The 17,421-nt window shown below is 50.8% G+C and overlaps 2 protein-coding genes across 3 annotated transcripts; both read left to right on the top strand.

The window, feature by feature from the left end:
* The first annotated feature begins 6,954 nt into the window (after positions 1-6,954).
* Bloc1s1 (biogenesis of lysosomal organelles complex 1 subunit 1) lies at positions 6,955-10,695 on the top strand. The gene is made up of 4 exons (XM_052753726.1): positions 6,955-7,122; positions 7,777-7,849; positions 9,926-10,058; positions 10,516-10,695. The coding sequence occupies exons 1-4, from the start codon at positions 7,062-7,064 to the stop codon at positions 10,624-10,626; spliced, it is 378 nt and encodes a 125-aa protein (XP_052609686.1). The 5' UTR covers positions 6,955-7,061; the 3' UTR covers positions 10,627-10,695.
* A 123-nt stretch (positions 10,696-10,818) lies between these two features.
* Positions 10,819-16,975, top strand: Rdh5 (retinol dehydrogenase 5). 2 transcript variants are annotated; one of them, XM_052753725.1, is made up of 5 exons: positions 10,819-11,457; positions 12,020-12,364; positions 12,488-12,746; positions 16,061-16,224; positions 16,421-16,975. In XM_052753725.1, the coding sequence occupies exons 2-5, from the start codon at positions 12,055-12,057 to the stop codon at positions 16,642-16,644; spliced, it is 957 nt and encodes a 318-aa protein (XP_052609685.1). In that variant the 5' UTR covers positions 10,819-11,457; positions 12,020-12,054; the 3' UTR covers positions 16,645-16,975. The 2 variants fall into 2 exon arrangements, with proteins under 2 accessions (XP_052609685.1, XP_052609684.1); XM_052753724.1 differs by having other exon boundaries at positions 12,025-12,364; positions 16,421-16,974.
* Positions 16,976-17,421: the final 446 nt, after the last annotated feature.

The raw sequence follows: 17,421 nt of genomic DNA, 5'->3' as shown, positions 1-17,421 counted from the left end.
TGTAGCACGCCTCTACACAGTGACTATGAACAGACACATATGCAAGGCTGGCACTACTGGGCTTCTACCTTCAATGTCCCCCAGTGTTTCCTCTCTGGTGTGTTCATGTCTCAGAGCCCTGGTCAGCAGGAAAGAGATGGCATGAAAATGGAGAAGAGCAAAACTGGGGTGGAACCCAGAACTTACAACTCCTCCCCAGGCCTCTGACTCAGGTCAGGATGCCTCTAGAGCCCCGGCTGCCTTCCTCTCTGCACCTGCAGCTTGGCTCGCCTCTGTCTGCACTCCACCAGCTTCCCATAATTCTTAGGCTGAAATCAGATGCCAAGAATCTGCCTCTGACCTCCTCTGCCCAAATATTTGAGAAGTCACCTCACCCGCCACAGGAGGAAGAAGCAGAAAATAAGAGAGATTGGTCACCCAAAATTAGCCTGGCTATAAATAGTGGGGCAAGGGGGGGGGGGGAACACGCAGGACTACTAGACCAGCTTAGTAATGAAGACAAATATATTTCCCTGAGGGATGATCCAGAGCAGAGCGTCGCAGGGCTGAGCCACACTGGGGGTGAACAGACATGAAGAAACTAGAGAAACCCCGAGAGTGAGGAAAAGTCAACATTAAACATCCTGCCAGAAAACGTCTTGTATTTGAGTCAAGAGTTTAGAAATTAGTAAGATTAATAAGCGATGCTCAGAGCCAGACATGGTACTGCACTCCTTTGATCCAAGCCCTCATAGGCAAGATCTTTAGTGTGAGGCCAGCCTAAAATCCAAAAGAGCTCGGGGCAGGGGCATAGCTCGGTGAAAGAACACCTGCCTAGCATCCATGAAGTCAAGGATTATAATTCCCAACATCACATATGCAGAAATACTGCATTATAACATTGATATAACATTCTCAAAATGATAAAACTATACAGATGAAGAGCACACTAGTGTCTGCCAGGGGATAAAGGGAGGTGTGGTGAGTCCAGGTATTAAGGTAGCTCCTTCACAGCTGCAGGCTCTGTATTGTGGTGAAGGTTGAATCTATACACAGGGTCAAACTGCACAGTACTACAAGCATAAATGAATACATATGTAAAGGATGTTTTAAAAATGAATACGGCTTGCAGATTTTTAATGGTATTGTACCGATGTCAGCTTCCTGGTTTTGATGTCACACTGCAATTACATACAATGTCACCATTCTAGGAAACTGAACAGAAGGTCCCCAGGCCTTTGCACATTACTTTTGCAATTTTCTCTCAGTCTAAAATTATTTCTAAAAATATTTTAATTGAGAAATGTCCATACCCAGCCAAGACAGTGGCCATTTCAGTGGCCATTTTCTCTGGTCCCTTCCCAATTCCCTAAACACCTTCCTCACCTGTGCATGGAACCCCTCTTACCAGCTCCCTAAAACATACTTTTTCCAGCTGTTGTCTCTAACTTATAAGCAAGCACTTCTAGAAGACACACTCCATAGGTCACTTTTCCCTCCACCCCCTCTGGCAACAGAAGCTTGGAGTGTATGTCAAGGGTCAGGCTTTCTCTCCCGGAGACACACAGCTTGAGGACTTTCTCACTCACCCCACCCACCTCTCCAGCACTGGAAGCCTTTGCTGGCCTCCGAATTCTGGCTGTAGCCAAAGCTCTTACTGTGGGAGTGGCTGGGAAAGAAAGAACATAAATGTGATTGAGTGAAGTCCATAGGGAAATGGCCTGACCACTCTGGCCTTTGAGGACCCAAAAGAAACTCTTGCATGTTGGAGAAAGGACCAAGGGGTCACTTCCCACAGGGAACCATTTAGACCATCTTAAGGGCCCCTTTTCTTTGAGCCCTGGCTATAGACCAACATTTGGAATTTGGCCACGCTGCCAACAGCCCCCTCTCTTGAAGCCTGGCCAAACTTCCCAGTATGTGAAGACTTCTCCACTCCCTCTCTGTCCTCCCTCCCTCAGCCCTCATCCAACCCCTAACAACTCAGCAGTTCCCAGCACTAAGGTTTGGCCTAAACAGTCCATTTGGAGTTTGTTCAATAAAGCTAACTCTGAGAGAGACCTCAAAGGAGCAGGGAACAGTGAGAAAACAGGAAGGTGGAGCTGCATTTATTCTTCTAAGGGGAAATAAGCTGGGCGCGAAATCATGCAGAGAAGTGAGCAGAATGAGATTTCAATTTTTTTTACTTTGTTTACTTGGAGAATTTGGGGTTTTGTTTGGTTGGTTGTTGTGGTTTTCCATTTGTTTGCTTTGTTTTGTTCTTTTGTTTGTTTGTTTTTGGAGACAGGGTCCACACACTGTAACCCAAGATGGCCTGGAACTTACTCTGTAGCCCATACTGGCCATGAACTTGTGGTACACACCCTGTCTTAGCCTCCAAAGGACTGGAATTACAAGTGTGAGCCACCTCACCCAATTTAAAACTTCCAAGTATTTGTCTGGAGAGGTGGCTCAGGGTAAAGGGTGTGCTATGCAAGCGTGTGGACTGGGGTTCTGATCCTTAGAACCCATGTGAAAACCAAAGATGGGCAGGCATGGAAGCCACCTGTAATCCCAGCACTCAAGACTGGGAACCTCTGGGGCAAGCTGGCTAGCTAGACTAACCAGTGTTGTAGATTATTTTAAGATGTGTCACGTTTGTTTACACTGTGGAACATTTGTTTAATGATGCAAAGATGTGTTGCGTTCTTTTATGTTGCATTTGTTTGACTCTGTGAAGCTGTGTTACTGTGCCTGTCTAAAACACCTGATGGTCTAATAAAGAGCTGAACTGTGGATGGCAAGGCAGGAGAAAGGGTAGGTGGGGTTGGCAAGCAAAGAGAATAAATAGGAGGAGAAGAGCAAGAGGAATCAAGGAGGGGGACATCAGGGGCCAGCCACCCAGCTACACAGCAAACCTCCGAGTAAGAGTGAAGGTAAGATATACGGAAGAAAAGAAAAACGTCTAGGGGCAAAAGGTAGACGGGACAATTTAAATTAAGGAAAGCTGGCCAGAAATAAGCCAAGCTAAGGCTGGGCATTCATAAGAAAGAATAAGCCTCCTTGTACTTATTTGGTAGCTGAGTAGTGGGCCCCTCAAAAGAGTAAAGAGCAGAAACAACCAACAACAAGCCAGAACTGGTGAACCTGGGGTTCAGCAGAAGACCCTGCCTGAATAAACTAAGTGAAGAACCCTTGAAGAGGGTACTCCGTGTCAACTTCCATCCTCAATACATACATACACTCGAGTGCACCCTCACACACACTCAGACCCAAGCAATACAAACACATACACCTGTAAGCACACTACAGAGAGAGTGGGGAGGGAGGAAGAGGGCTGGAGGGAGAGGGAAGGAAGATTTAAAGTGGAGGAGTCTTCCTCTGGAGATACATGGAACTCGTGTCCACTTTTACCAAAGTCAGGTGAAGCTAACGAGCTTCAACTACAGCAGAAACGGGAGTCACACAGTAAATAAGGACCTGGGCACAACCACATTAAAGATAACCCTGTAGAGATCAGCCGGAGTCCCCAGACACAGACACCCCATGTCCACTTCCCAGTTCTAGGGCAGAGGAACAGCCAGTATGTGGGGGAAAAAAGGCGGAGACTGATGTCTGCAGAATCCTGGCAGTCCCTAGCGTGAATGTCAGGAAGTCGTGCCAAGGTAGATGAGGGGAATACAGGATGATGCTAACACTTTTCTCTGAGTCACTCCTGAATTCCCAACACCAACTCCCCTCATTAGCACACCTTCTTATCTCTCTTAATTTATGTCTCTCCTTTCTGGTACCCCCGCCAACCCAAACCCTTCTCTCTCCAGCCCCAAAACTTTGGGAGTGAAGCACCAGGCATCTTCCATTCTGCCTGCTTTTTGCTTGCTCACTGCAGTTAGCAGCAGGAGCCAGAGCAGGAGGGGGTGGGGAGCCCTGGGTCACGCTGCCCTGTGATGCTCTCACTCTTCCCGCTTCTATTGATCAGCCCTTCTATAGAGCAGAACCTCTTCCCAAACGCTCCTCCCCTTCCAGGATTCCCTTTAGCTGGCACCCAACAAGCTCCCCTGAAAAGTGTTTAGGGTCTTCCCTTCCTGGGGTCTTTCCCGTGATTTATGCAAAGCAGACTCAGGCTTTAGAATTAGCCTGAAATTGTATCCTAATTCTGCCTATTAGGTGTTCCATTACTTAACTACTCCCTTCCTCAGATTCTTCATCTGCATATTAGAGATGATAGTAATATTTCACAGGATTGTTCTAGGAATTAAATGAACACACAAAGTGCTTGGCCTATTATGAGTGCTCAGGAAATGTTTATAATAGACATGTAAGCATATAGATACATACATATTATCCAACATTTTTATTTAGCTTTTGTGTGTATTTAGTGCGAGGGATTAATCTCAGAGTCTTGAACATGCTAGGCAAGCACTCCGCCACTAAGCTACATCCCAGTCTAGTCCCTACCTAAAAATTTTATCGTGGAGACTTGGAGAGATGGCTCAGCAGTTTAAAGCTCTTGCTACTTTTCTTAGTTAGGGTTAGCATTGCTGTGACAAAACACCAGGACCAAAGAGCAAGTTGGGGAGGAAAGGGTTTGTTAGGCTTACACTTCAGCATTGCTGTTCATCACTGAAGGAAGTCAGGACAGGAACTCACACAGGGCAGGATCTCAGGAACAGAATCTCATGAAGAGGCCATAAAGAGGACCTGCTTACTGGCTTGCTTCCCATGGCTTGCTGAGCCTACCTTCTTATAGAACCCAGGACCAGCAGCCCAGGGATGGCACCACCCACAATGGGCTGGGTCCTCCCACAGTGATCACTAACTGAGAAAATGCCTTACAGCTGGATCTCAAGGAGGCATTTCCTCAGCTGAGGCGCCTTCCTCTGATGACTCTAGCTTGTGTCAAGTTGACACACAAAACCACCCAGTACACTACCGTTCAGAGGACCTGAGTTCAGGTCACAGCATCACATTAGGTGACTTAAAACTGCCTTGAATTCTAGCTCCAGAGGATTAGGTGCCCTCTTCTGGCCCCCACTAGCACTGTGAGCACAGACACACATACATACAATAAAAAAATGAAAATGAAAGTTCCTAAATGTTATTATGACAGTTAATGAAATTCTGCTTAATTATGTCATTTAACAGTTTTGTGTTTCTTCTCACTCATCCTTTGATGGTTATACAGCTCCCAGGATATAGGATACTGTGGTGATATTGTGTTTCCCAAAATATTGTGTACCCTAATAAACTTATCTGGGGTCAGAGAACAGAAAAGCCACTAGATAGTTAGGATAGGCAGTGGTAGCACATGCCTTTAATCCTAGCATTCCAGAGGCAGAAATCCATGTGTTCAAGGATACAGCCAAGCATGGTGACTCTCGCCTTTAATCCCAGGGAGTGGTGGTAGAAAGCAAAAAGGTATATAAGGCGTGAGGACCAGAAACTAGAAACATTTGGCCTGGTTAAGCATTTGGCTGGTTAAGCTTTCAGGCTTTTGAGCAGCAGTTCAGCTGAGATTCATTCTGGATGAGGACTCAGAGGCTTCCAGTCTGAGGAAACAAGATCAGCTGAGAAGTTGGCCAGGTGAGGTTAGCTGTGGCTTGTTCTGTCTCTCTGATCTTCCAGTGTTCACCCCAATACTTGGCCTCAGGTTTGATTTTATTAATAAGACTCTTTAAGATTCCCGCTACAGGATACCACTCTTCAAATTGCTGAATGAGGGCCAGTAAAATATGAATTTCATCCTCAGGACCCATATGTTAAAAGAAAGATCTGAGCCAGGCAGTGGTGGTGTATGCCTTTAATCCCAGGGCCCGGGAGGCAGAGGCTGATCTAGAACTCCCCATTCTTCCACCTCAGAACTCCTGACAGGTTTGCATCAGCTAAATATTAATCTAATCACCTTTTAACAATAAAACTATTATTGAGTGGGTAAGCAAATTGACCAAATGCCCAGCATGTCTCCACATTTGGTGTCTTGTGGTTCATTCCTTCATTTGTTTGTTTGATTTCGCTTTGACACAGGATCTCTCTGTGTAGTCCTAGCTGTCCTGGAGTTCGCTATATGTGTAAACCAGGCCGTCCTCAAATCCACAGAGATCCCCCTGCTTCTGCCTCCAGAGTGCTAAGATGATCAAAGGCGTGCGCCACCACGCCGGGGTATGTCTGCACACTCGTAATGCACCCCAGAGCCCCAGTTGCTTGCGGGGCTGAAGCAGAAGGTTCCTGAATTACAGGCCATCCTGAAAAGCATAGGGAGTCAAACAGACAGACAGACAGGGAGGCAGGGAGGCAGAGAAAGAGACAGAGACAGACTGCAACAACAGCAATAAATTGATGATGTTTATAATTTTTCTTGTTGGAATTAATCCTGGAAGCATTCCTCCTTAGAGAGGCATTGCATAATTTACCTTTCACTTTGGCAGTAGCACTCTGCCACGACTAACATGGGTTCGCATTCCCTGACCACAAAAGGACAAGGATGGACTTGCACATTCACCACTCACAGCCCGCAACAGTCGCAAAGCTCCCTAGAAGGCCACTTAAGGTGCCTTAAAATGCTTCACTACCGTGATCACCCAGAGCTACCGGAACCTTGGTGGAGCGGTGGGATGACCAGAGGGCTGGGAAAGAAGAAGAAAGCGTTCTCTTCCAGCGAGAGGAAACTGGGAATCCAGTGAGAACCGGCCAGCAGTGCCAGGAAGTAAGGTGAGGGAAGGAAACGAATTTCAATGAGTTCGGAGAGCTTCGGCTACCCCAATAACAGATCGGGGGATGGACAGCATGAAGACACCAGCCCTCTCAGGGCGCATGTGAAAACTAACTCTTCAGCTGAATAAATAGGAAAAGCGCTTCCAACTCTGGAAAAAAAAAAAAAAAATCAGCCCCGTTAAAAGAACAGCTCACCCACCAGCCAACCCTCCACTTCCCTCCCTTAGATATTCACTGCCAATGACCCAACGCCTAAAAGAGAGGGCGGCTCCCCGTGTCACATGATGCTGCGCTCACGTGACCCCGCCCTGCGGGAGCCAAGGCGCGATTCAGCTCCCGCAGCCCGAGGGGGGGGGGCCCGTTGTGCCCACACACCCCAGCCCGGCTCGACCATGCTGTCCCGCCTGCTCAAGGAACACCAGGCCAAGCAGAATGAACGCAAGGAGCTGCAGGGTGAGCGCAGAGTCCCCCCGGCCGCCCCGGGCCCGCGGCCGCGCTGCTGCCGGAAGCCTGGACCTCGGGTAACCTCCCAGATCGAGGGGCGGGCGCCGGCTCGCGGGCCACCCGAGTGCTGGGCAGGGGGTTCGGGGCGGCGCTTGTGGGAACTCCGTCCCCTTGCCAACCCGCTCCGGTCCCCCTGGCACCGACCGGGTCCCTTCGGCGGCGCCCCGAATCCCGCCTAGGCCGGGTCTAAGCCCCGCCCCCGGCTCTTGACACGCGATGCCAATTGGCCCAGGCAGCCTCTCGCCCGGAAGTGGGCGAGAGCTGGGGACCGCCCCGCGGCTGGGCTCCAGCAGGTCTGCAGCCGCAGCTAAGGCCCAGCCAGACTGGGCATCCTGGAGTTACTGATCCACTGCCCAAAGTCGTGGAGAGGGGTGTCTGGGAATCGTCCTGGGGGTGCCTGAGGGAGTCCCTTCCCCGCCCAGGGTGCCAGCTTCCTCACCTCCAAAATAAAGGGGTTTGGTTTATTCTATGTATGTGAGGTCCTTTTTCAGAGGTCTGACGTTAGTGGGCAGTTTCCAGAAGAGGAGTAAGTGCATGGGGAGCCCATTAGCAGCCCCACCTCTCCGATACGAAGTCTACTCCAACCCTTTTCCCCTTCCCCAGAGAAGAGGAGGCAAGAGGCCATCACCGCAGCGACCTGCCTGACCGAAGCTTTGGTGGACCACCTCAATGTGGGGTACGGACCTCTTCCCTCAACTCGTTCCCTCCATCCACCCTGGTTAGACAAGGTCTGGGCCATCGTCCTGAGGGATCCGGGTGCCCCAGTCACCACCACCACCCCTCCCCGCCTAATGTAACTTCATGGAGACTTGAGTCAGCTTTGACCCCTAAGCAGCTGCAGCGGTTGAGAACGCAGCCAGAATTTCCCCTCCCCACACTAACGTCCCTGGCACCGCTTGATGCCATCTGGCCAGCTCGATTCACCCTGTTAAGTCCAGCTGTCACTTGGGTGGGAGGGAAGGCCAACCTCTCTCACCACATACCCCCTTCCCTTCCTCACCTCCTACTCTCTGGCAAGCCTGGAAAACAGCTGGCAGGAAGAAGGTGCCACAGCTGGTAGAAGTGAGGAAGAGCTGATGCCAAGAGCCGTGACAACCAGGCTGTCTTTTCCAAAACTTCCTTTCGGGTCTCCAGGGGCCCTACCAGCAACCTCAACCCTAAATGAGAAGGCCAGGGGTAGCCAAAGACTCGAGAAGATTTCCTGGACCTGTGTGTGACTCATAAGAGTGCAGAGATGGTGACTTGATAGTCCGTCTACGGGAAGCAAGGAGTTACATACTATGCCTTCCACTCGGGGCATGGGGCCGTAGCAGAGCTTGGTTGTCAATCCAGAAACTGAGTCATCCAAGGGAGTCATGCAGGCAGGGGGAGGGGTCATCTCCATTACTCATCTGAGGGGCGATCGGGGGAAATGGCTGTGGTTGGGGCCTCTGGTCTCCTTTGTCTCCAGACAGCTCTCTTCTCTCCAGGCTCCCACACTGGCACCTCCTTTGCTACCGTTTGTGAGGCTGGCTGGACTTCTCTCTTTTCTACTTGCTTGCTGTATGCCACCCCACTTTCAAGCTTAGAGGGAAGCTAAGCCAAATCCAGATTAGAAAGGGTTTTGTGCTGCTACCCACAGCTCCTAGTCTCCAGAAAATGAAACAAAGGCTTAGTGTGTCTCAGCCCTTGTCAGGTGCCCTGCCCACTTTCTTGGACCCCCCCCCCCAACACCCTTTGCCTCCTCTGCCCCCACACATTCCAGTGGGTGGTGGCACCGGATGTGGAGTCTTCTTACTGACCTAGAGCTTTGGGATAGGGAATGAAAAGGTCATCTGCTAGTAAGAGAGGGAACAGTGGTCACACAAAAGGCCAAGCAAAGAACATTGGTGGAAAATGGAGCACCAACCCGTGGTATGGTGGTAGCCACAGCCAGCAGTCTGATTGAGCAGGAGAGAAGTATTGCCTGGAGCCAGGACAGGAGTGTGTGTGTGTGTGTGTGTGTGTGTGTGAGAGAGAGAGTCTGTGTGTGTCTGTGAGAGAGAGAGGAGAGAGTGTGTGTATGTGTGTGTGTGTGTGTGTGCGTGTATGTTTGTGTTCACTCATCTTTATGGGTGGAAGGAGTAAGGGTGAGAGTTGGGTGTGATAGCAGATGCCCACATGCCTGTAATCCCAGCACTTGAACAGTAGAGGCAGAAGGATTAGGTCAAGGCCAGCTTCATCCCCATAGCAAGTTGAGGTCATCCTGGGCTATATAAGACCCTGTCTCAAAAGGGGGAGGAAGAGACAAGAAAATCTCTTGGGATAGGTTTATTTGACCCAGGATTCCTAAGGAGAAGGGTTTACTCTCCCATCCCACCCCGGATTCAGGGAGGGGCCTGATTTCCTTCCCAACTTCTTGCAGAGATCACTGGGCTTCAGATCACTGCCAGATGTGTCCCTGCTGCTGAATTTTCCCACGCCCCCTTTCCCTCAGCTTCTTCCTCAGGGATATCCCCAGGTTAACCCTCCCTACCCCATCTCAGCTACAGAGACTCCTTGAGAGGATAAGAAATGGCATGTTTCTAGTCAGCACCTAAATTGGCTTTCTTGGGAACCCGAGGGTTGGAGGAAGGAGCCTGCTTCATTTGGGTCACATCCAGAAAAGGCCAGAACCCCAAGGCTTCCCCAGTCCTACCTCCTGACTGATCTCCCACCCCTGTAATAGGCCCTGAAGACACCCCCCCCCCCCATGTACTGGGTGAGCTGACATCCTCCCTCCTCCAATCCGTAGTGTGGCCCAGGCCTACATGAACCAGAGGAAGCTGGACCATGAAGTGAAGACCCTACAGGTCCAGGCTGCCCAGTTTGCCAAGCAGACAGGCCAGTGGATTGGAATGGTGGAGAACTTCAACCAGGCACTTAAGGTGGGCCACACTCCGCACATCGTTGCCTTTTTCTGAGCCCCCATTGGCTGTCTTCAGTCTCATAACTGCCCCAGACCTAAGGTTAATGACGAACGGGGGGATGGCCCCAGATACTCCTTCTGGTGTCGGGAAAGCTAGAAAGGAAAAAGGCAGGATCTTGAGATACGGCTCAGTGACGTTTAGGGCCCTGGGTTCAATCCCTAGCTCTACAGAAAACCCTCAGTAGGGTCCACAGACCTGTTGTACCAGCTGCTCTGGAGGCTGAAGGAGGAGGAGGAGGATAGCTGGAGCCCAGGGGTTGAAGCCAGCCTGAGCAATGTTGCAGTAGTCCATCTCAAAGAAAGGCAGACAGACAGACAGAAAAGCAGTTGGTGTATCTGAGTAAGCGACCTCAGCCTAGGAGGCGTAATCTACCCACCCTGATTCCTGGCCTCCAATCTCTTTTCCCCCTCACCAGGAAATTGGGGATGTGGAGAACTGGGCTCGGAGTATCGAGCTGGACATGCGCACCATTGCCACTGCCCTGGAATACGTCTACAAAGGGCAGCTTCAGTCCGCCCCGTCCTAGCCTCTCTCCACCCTCCCAGACGGGAGGGAGACTGGTAGGGCCATCAATAAAACACAAGCTTACATTCTACGTGGTGTGTGGACGGAGTCACTAGCTCCTGTATGGTGGGGGGGGTTCCAAGGTGGTTTCCCTGTGTGACTAGTGACTTGGTGGAGGGTACAATATTCCTCTTCCTACACCTACTCTTCCTTGAACCTGGTGCAGGTGACTTTCAGCTGAGCAGAAAGTATCCTCATGCCTGCCCCGAGGAGGCCTCTGCTCAAAACTTTCTACTTCCAGACTTCAGTTTCCTGCAGAGAATTAAGTCAGGGAGCAGACCTAGTCCTCAGCTCTGGCTCTCTGCCTCCCCACATGCTCATGTGCTCTCCCGGCTGCCACTAAGCAGTGTCATGAGTCTGGGCCAGGTGGGAGATTAATTCTTAGGGGCACTTGAGGGCTGAGAAGGAAGAAAAATGACAGGTCCAGGGCCACCCACAGAGAGGGGCAGCTGCCATCCTTGGTAGTTCCCACCTCCTAGGAGACAGTGGCAAGGATGGTCAGGAGCCCAGGCTGAGATAGACCACCTAAGAGGGGGCAGAACTGCCCTCTGCCAAAACCTAGCTTCAGCCAGGCAGGCTTCAGCCTCTTAGCTCCTCCTCCTCCTCACCACTGCCCTCACCCCAAAACATACAGACACTTAACAGTCCTGCTCCACAGCAAGAGTCCACCCCTCCAGACTTTGGCCTTAGCTGTAGCTCATGTGGGAGCCTGGGAAGTCCAAGAGCAAAGTCTCTCAAGCAGAGGAAAAAGCTACAGCTTCACACATTGTGTGCCTGCCAGCTTTCCCCAGAGGTACGTAAGGGGTGGTGGGAGTGGGGTGCTATGAAAAGACCAGCTAGGGATGGCATGTATTGATCGTCCAAGATTCAAGCTTCGAGCATTGTCCACACATCATCCCTTTGATCTTCCACAACACCGGGATGGGCCTGGTGGGTAGTGTAGCTCAATTTGCTAAATGAGAAAATGGGTCCCAAGACAGAGTAAATGTGCCCAGCCTCACACAGTAACTTTGAGGCCACCGGGACTGGAATGCAGGGCTCTTGGTTCCAAAAGCAAGGCAAGGGATGCTTTCAGAGGGTTTTGATGTTCCTGGATTAGTAGCAGGTACAATGGTAATCCAGGTCCCTCTGCCCCCACACTACATGTTTGCACACAGGACCAGCTCAGGTTTATTTCATTAGCGACAAAGATGGTGTTTGCCCACGTCTGTTTTGCACAGTAAGCGGTTGCTTGCCAATCATCTGCGAAGCAGATAGTTTCTTGATTTGTCTGCTCAGACCAGACATTTCCCGCTAAGTAGATGTTAGGGACCAGGGCTAAAGGGGCAGAGGAAATGACAAGCTTTCCTGCCCAGTCTAGGCTGCCATCTGCAGGGCATCGCATCTAACCATGTGGCTGCCCCTGCTTCTGGGTGCCGTGCTGTGGGCAGTGCTGTGGTTGCTCAGAGACCGGCAGAGACTGCCTGCCAGCCACGCTTTCATATTCGTCACTGGCTGTGACTCCGGCTTTGGACGCCTTCTGGCACTGCAACTTGACCAGAAAGGCTTCCAAGTCCTGGCTGGCTGCCTGACCCCCTCTGGGGCAGAAGACCTACAGCAGATGGCCTCCCCCCGCCTCCACACAACACTGCTGGATATCACTGATCCCCAGAATGTCCAGCAGGTTGCCAAGTGGGTGAAGACGCATGTTGGAGAAACTGGTGAGTGCAGTGGAGTCGCTGAGGCTGTGGGGGAGGCATGGGGTTCAAATCCTCCCAGGAAGGAAATAGGAGAATGCCTCACCTCCACAAAACCCCCACCCTGTGTCTGTCATCTCCCCACAGGGCTCTTTGGTCTGGTGAATAATGCTGGTGTGGCTGGTGTCATCGGACCTACACCATGGCTGACACGGGACGGTTTCCAGCACGTGCTGAACGTGAACACGCTGGGTCCCATTGGGGTCACCCTTGCCCTGCTACCCCTGGTACAACAGGCCCGGGGCCGGGTGGTCAACATCACCAGCGTCCTGGGTCGTCTAGCAGCCAATGGCGGGGGCTACTGTGTCTCCAAGTTTGGCCTGGAGGCCTTCTCAGACAGCCTGAGGTGAGGGTGCACAGCTCCAGGCCCAGCCTGGAGAGGGATCGGGATCCTACTCAGACAGGTGCACCAGATGCTGGCACAGGCCAGGAGGATTAGAACAGGGAAATGGAAGAGGAGACAGGGTTACATGTAGCTGAGACCCCAAGCCTTATCACCTACAAGCTGTGTCCTTAAATGGCTTACACTGTGTGTGTGTGTGTGTGTGTGTGTGTGTGTGTGTGTGTGTGTGTGTGTTGAACTGAGACAAGTCTCACTGTGTCATCCTGACTGACCTGGAACTCACAGAAATCAGCCTGCCTCTACCTCCCCAGAGCTGGGCTTAAAGGTGTGCACCACCACACCAGGCAGGTTACTTATTTTTTGAGTCAGGATTACACTCTGTAGTCCAGGCTGGCCCCAAATTCTTAGCAATCCTCCTATCTCAGCCTCTTGAGCACTGGGATTACAGGTGGGAGCCACCACACACCCAGTTAGGTTATTTCTCTCTGTTTGGTTTTTTTCTTCCAAGTCTGTTAAATCAGAGTGAGACTTGCCTCATGGGGGTTCAGAGCAAAGTGAGGTGTGTTGGGGAAAGCCTTCTGCCCATTCATATGGCATTTACTTACACACACACACACACGTATTTATTGTGTGTATGCATGCACACATGAATAGGCACCATGGCATGCAGGTCGAAGCACACTTACGGGAGTCTGCTCCTTTTCTGAGATGATGAGGGTGGATGGCAAGAGGCCTTCCTTGATGATGGGTCGTCTCACCAGCCCCTCGTATCACTATTAATAGTAGAAAAACTAATACTTTCTCACTTCATTCTCTTGACCAGTCTACATGAATAGCCATTACTATAAGGCTACTTAGTAGGAGCTTTGAGACATGCCCCTAGGCCAGGTCTGCCCCTCATTTTTGAGGCAGGGTCTTACTATATAGACCAGAAGGCCCCCCCCTTTTTTTTTTAATTTTTATGTGTATTGGTGTTTGGCTTGCATGTATGTCTATGTGAGGGTATCAGATCCACTGGAACTGCCATGTGGGTGTTGGGAATTGAACCCTGGTCCTCTGGAAAAACAGATAATGCTCTTAACCGCTGAGTCAGCTCTCCTGTCCTTTTTCTTTCTTTCTTTTTTTTTTTTTTTTTTTAAGACAAGGCATCACTCTGTAGCCCAGACTGGCCTCAAACTCACTATCCAAGTGCTGGGATCACAGACACATGCCTCCACGCAGGCCTTACCATAACAGTTTAGACAATAATGTTCCAAGTTGCTGAGACTACAAAGGTGCTCAGAGGACCATGGGAGCAGCAGAGTCTCAGTTTGGGACAGAAGCCCAAGTTGTTCAGGTGGAGCCCAACTAGTAAGGAAGGCTGCCTTCATCATCACACCCAACAGACAGCTTCACTGTCTCGTGCCCCCCTCCTGTTCTTCCAATCAGCATCGTGGAACCCAGGGACACTGGGATCTCTACCCAGGCCAGAGCAGGGCAGTGGGATGGACCCTCCTCGAACCGTCAAGTCACCTACCAGCTGATACCAGTCTAGACCCCTCACACCAGACTCAGGACTCAAGCTTATGTTTCGGAAGCTACAGCATGAGGCTCTAGATCGAGAACTGGCAGCCTGCAGCTATCACCCAGACGGGCTCAGCTGCCTTCGGGCTAATAATGGTTTTTATACATTTATATAGTCACATTGTAAATGGTTATATAAGTACATTAATTTTGCCAGGTATTGTGGCACACACCTTTAATCTCAGCACTCAGGGCAGAAGCAGGAGTATCTCTGTGAGTTCAAAGCCATCCTGGTCTACATAGCAAGTTCTGGTCCAGCCAGGGCTACATGGTAAGACCCTGTAGCAAAATAAATAAACACATTAATTTTGTCTGGCCTGTAGTACCTCAAAATTTACTATAAAGAAAAAGTAAGGGATGGGGTAGGGAGAGGCTCACCAATTAAGATTGCCATGTAATCACGAGGGCCCATACCCACGCGACACAAGGCCTTCTTCCGGCCTTCACACACATGTCCATAGAGACTCACACATGCACACATTTACATGAATCTTTTTGAAGAAGGGAACAGGATGCTAAGATGGAAGGATCCTGAGTTCAGAGTTATTCTGGACTACATTACCAGCATGAGGCTTTAGGCTTGATCCCAAGCACCCACCACCACCAAAGGAGAAAAATAATAAAGCTTGCTAAACATTAATCTAGTTATCAGAAGAAAATATACAACAGAGATGTGCTTAGTGAGATCCACCCACAATTCCAAGACTAGGGAAGTTGAGGCAGGGGTTTGAGGCCAGCGTGGACTACAAAACAAGATTCATTCTCTCTGTCTCCCTCTCCCTCACCCCTTCCATCTGTCTCTCTCATATACACACACACACACACACACACACACACACACACACACACACTCTGTCTCTCTCCCTCCCTCCCTCCTCCCTCTCCCCTCCTGCCTCTCCCTCTTAGCATGGTGGTACAGGCCTATAGTCCCAGCACTTTCAAGGCCAGCTTCTACTTCATAGCAAGTTCAAGCTACATGAAAACCTATCTCATAAAAATAAAAAAATTTTCAAGCCAGCAAAATGGCTGGGCAGTTAAGACATCCTGAGTTCAGGGGACATACATGGTAGGAGAGAACCAAGTTGAACTCTGACATCCAGACATGGACAGTGGCACACACACACACAGTAAATATACAATTTTTTTTAAGTAAAAGAAAAGTTCGAGATTAGCCTAGGCTATGTAGTGAGACCCTGTCTCATAAAATAAAATTTAAAAAATGAGAGAGAGAGAAATATTCAGACTATCATGACAGCTCACACCTGTTATCCAAATACATGGAAGGTAGAGACAGAAGTTACCAGGAGTTCAAGGCTAGCCTGGGCTACATGAGACCTTGTCTCAGAAAACAAAAACAAGGGGCCAGAGAGATGACTCAGAGGATAACAGTGATTCCTGCTCTTGCAGTGGACCCAGGGTTGGTTCCCAGCACCTACAAGGTGGTTCATCACAGCCTGTAACTCCAGTTGCAAGGGATCTGACACCTTCTGACCAGTGAAGGCTCCTGCACACACACGGTGCACACGAACTCATGCAATACACATATAAATATTTTTTAAAAGGAAAACAGAGTGGAGATACCTCCCCTGGGCTGGTGACGGTGTGGCGCCGTCTCTTACCTACCATGCACAGCCCAACCAGCAATAGCCTTTCCTGTCAGGACACGTCCCCACCCTGCTGACAACTTTCCATCTTAGATCCCTCCCTCTGGAAACTAGGGTATAAACCCAGAAACCCTTCCGCCCACCCTCCAGGCGGGACATGGCTCCATTTGGAGTACGAGTCTCCATTGTGGAGCCTGGCTTCTTCCGAACCCCTGTGACCAACCTGGAGAGTCTGGAGAACACCCTGAAGGCTTGTTGGGCCCGGCTACCACCGGCTACACAGGCCCACTATGGGGAAGCCTTCCTCACTTCTTGTGAGTAGCTGGGCACATGTGAGGGCATGATGGGAAAGAGAGAGGGCCAGAAAGGCCAGGCCTCGTAGGGAGGAAAAGGGCAGGCAGGGGGAGGTGGTGCCACGCCCCAAACTGGGCAGGTGATCTTTAAGACAGCCTAAGATGGGATGGAGGGAGGCAGGCAGCATGGGCACGCTAACTACAAGCATCTTCCAAGATCTCCAGGTGCAGCGCCGCATCATGAACCTGATCTGTGACCCGGACCTGACTAAGGTGACCAGCTGCCTAGAGCATGCCCTGACAGCTCGTCACCCCCGAACCCGCTACAGCCCAGGCTGGGACGCCAAGCTGCTCTGGCTGCCTGCCTCCTACCTTCCGGCCAGCCTGGTGGACGCTGTGCTCACCTGGGTCCTTCCCCAGCCTGCCCAGGCAATCGACTGATGCCAGCTCTCCATTTATGTCTGTCTCCACTCTGGTGCTGCCCCGTTCCCGGCACGGAGTCGGCTCTCAATAAATATGTATTGCTTTAAAAGGCAAAGTAGGTGGGCAGAAATGAAGGTACCTGTTGGAGCCTGGCAAGATTTAGCATCTAAAATCCCTAAACTGCCTAGGACCGGACTCTCTGGCCTCTTTGGTGCCTGCAAAACTTCTGTTGTCCACTGGGGGGCGTAAGGACCTGCCCTGCACTTAGAGATGCTCTTTGGAGCTGCACTTGGAGAGATGGCCACCAGAGGGCACTTCTGGCCGATCTGTCTACGTGGGGTAGTGAGCGTACGTTTGCACCTGGCGCGGCATTATCTAATGTTTCCGGGGACAGGTGATGAGAATGGTCAGGGCAGGGCTGGGTGGCTTCCCTGGGAGAAGGAAATACTTAAACTCCCCTATTATCTAAGGCAAGAACCGGGGACACTGGCCACACAGGTCAGAGACAAGCAACTAAACCATTCTGCAAGGAGCCTGGTCTTGAGGACTGAGGGGGAGGAGTCTGCCGGCCCTCGGAGAATCAGAGGGCCGAAAAGTTGTCCAAAATAGACACGGGCCAGGCTTTACCACGCAGGCCCCTTGTGGAGCACCCCTTTGACTTAGGCAGGACACTGAAGGCAGGCAACACAAGCCGGGTCGGGGAGAGTACTCAGTCCTCCTCAGATCCCACCACCAAGATGCCCCTTTCCCAAACTCCCCTGAATGTGCCTGCCTATTCCCAGAGACAGAAAGAAA

The sequence above is a fragment of the Peromyscus californicus genome, unplaced genomic scaffold (genome assembly GCF_007827085.1).
Source record: "Peromyscus californicus insignis strain IS unplaced genomic scaffold, ASM782708v3 Scaffold_24__1_contigs__length_46423439, whole genome shotgun sequence".
In the NCBI taxonomy this organism is placed as follows: Eukaryota; Metazoa; Chordata; class Mammalia; order Rodentia; family Cricetidae; genus Peromyscus; species Peromyscus californicus.
This window is presented reverse-complemented; position numbering and strand designations above follow the sequence as displayed.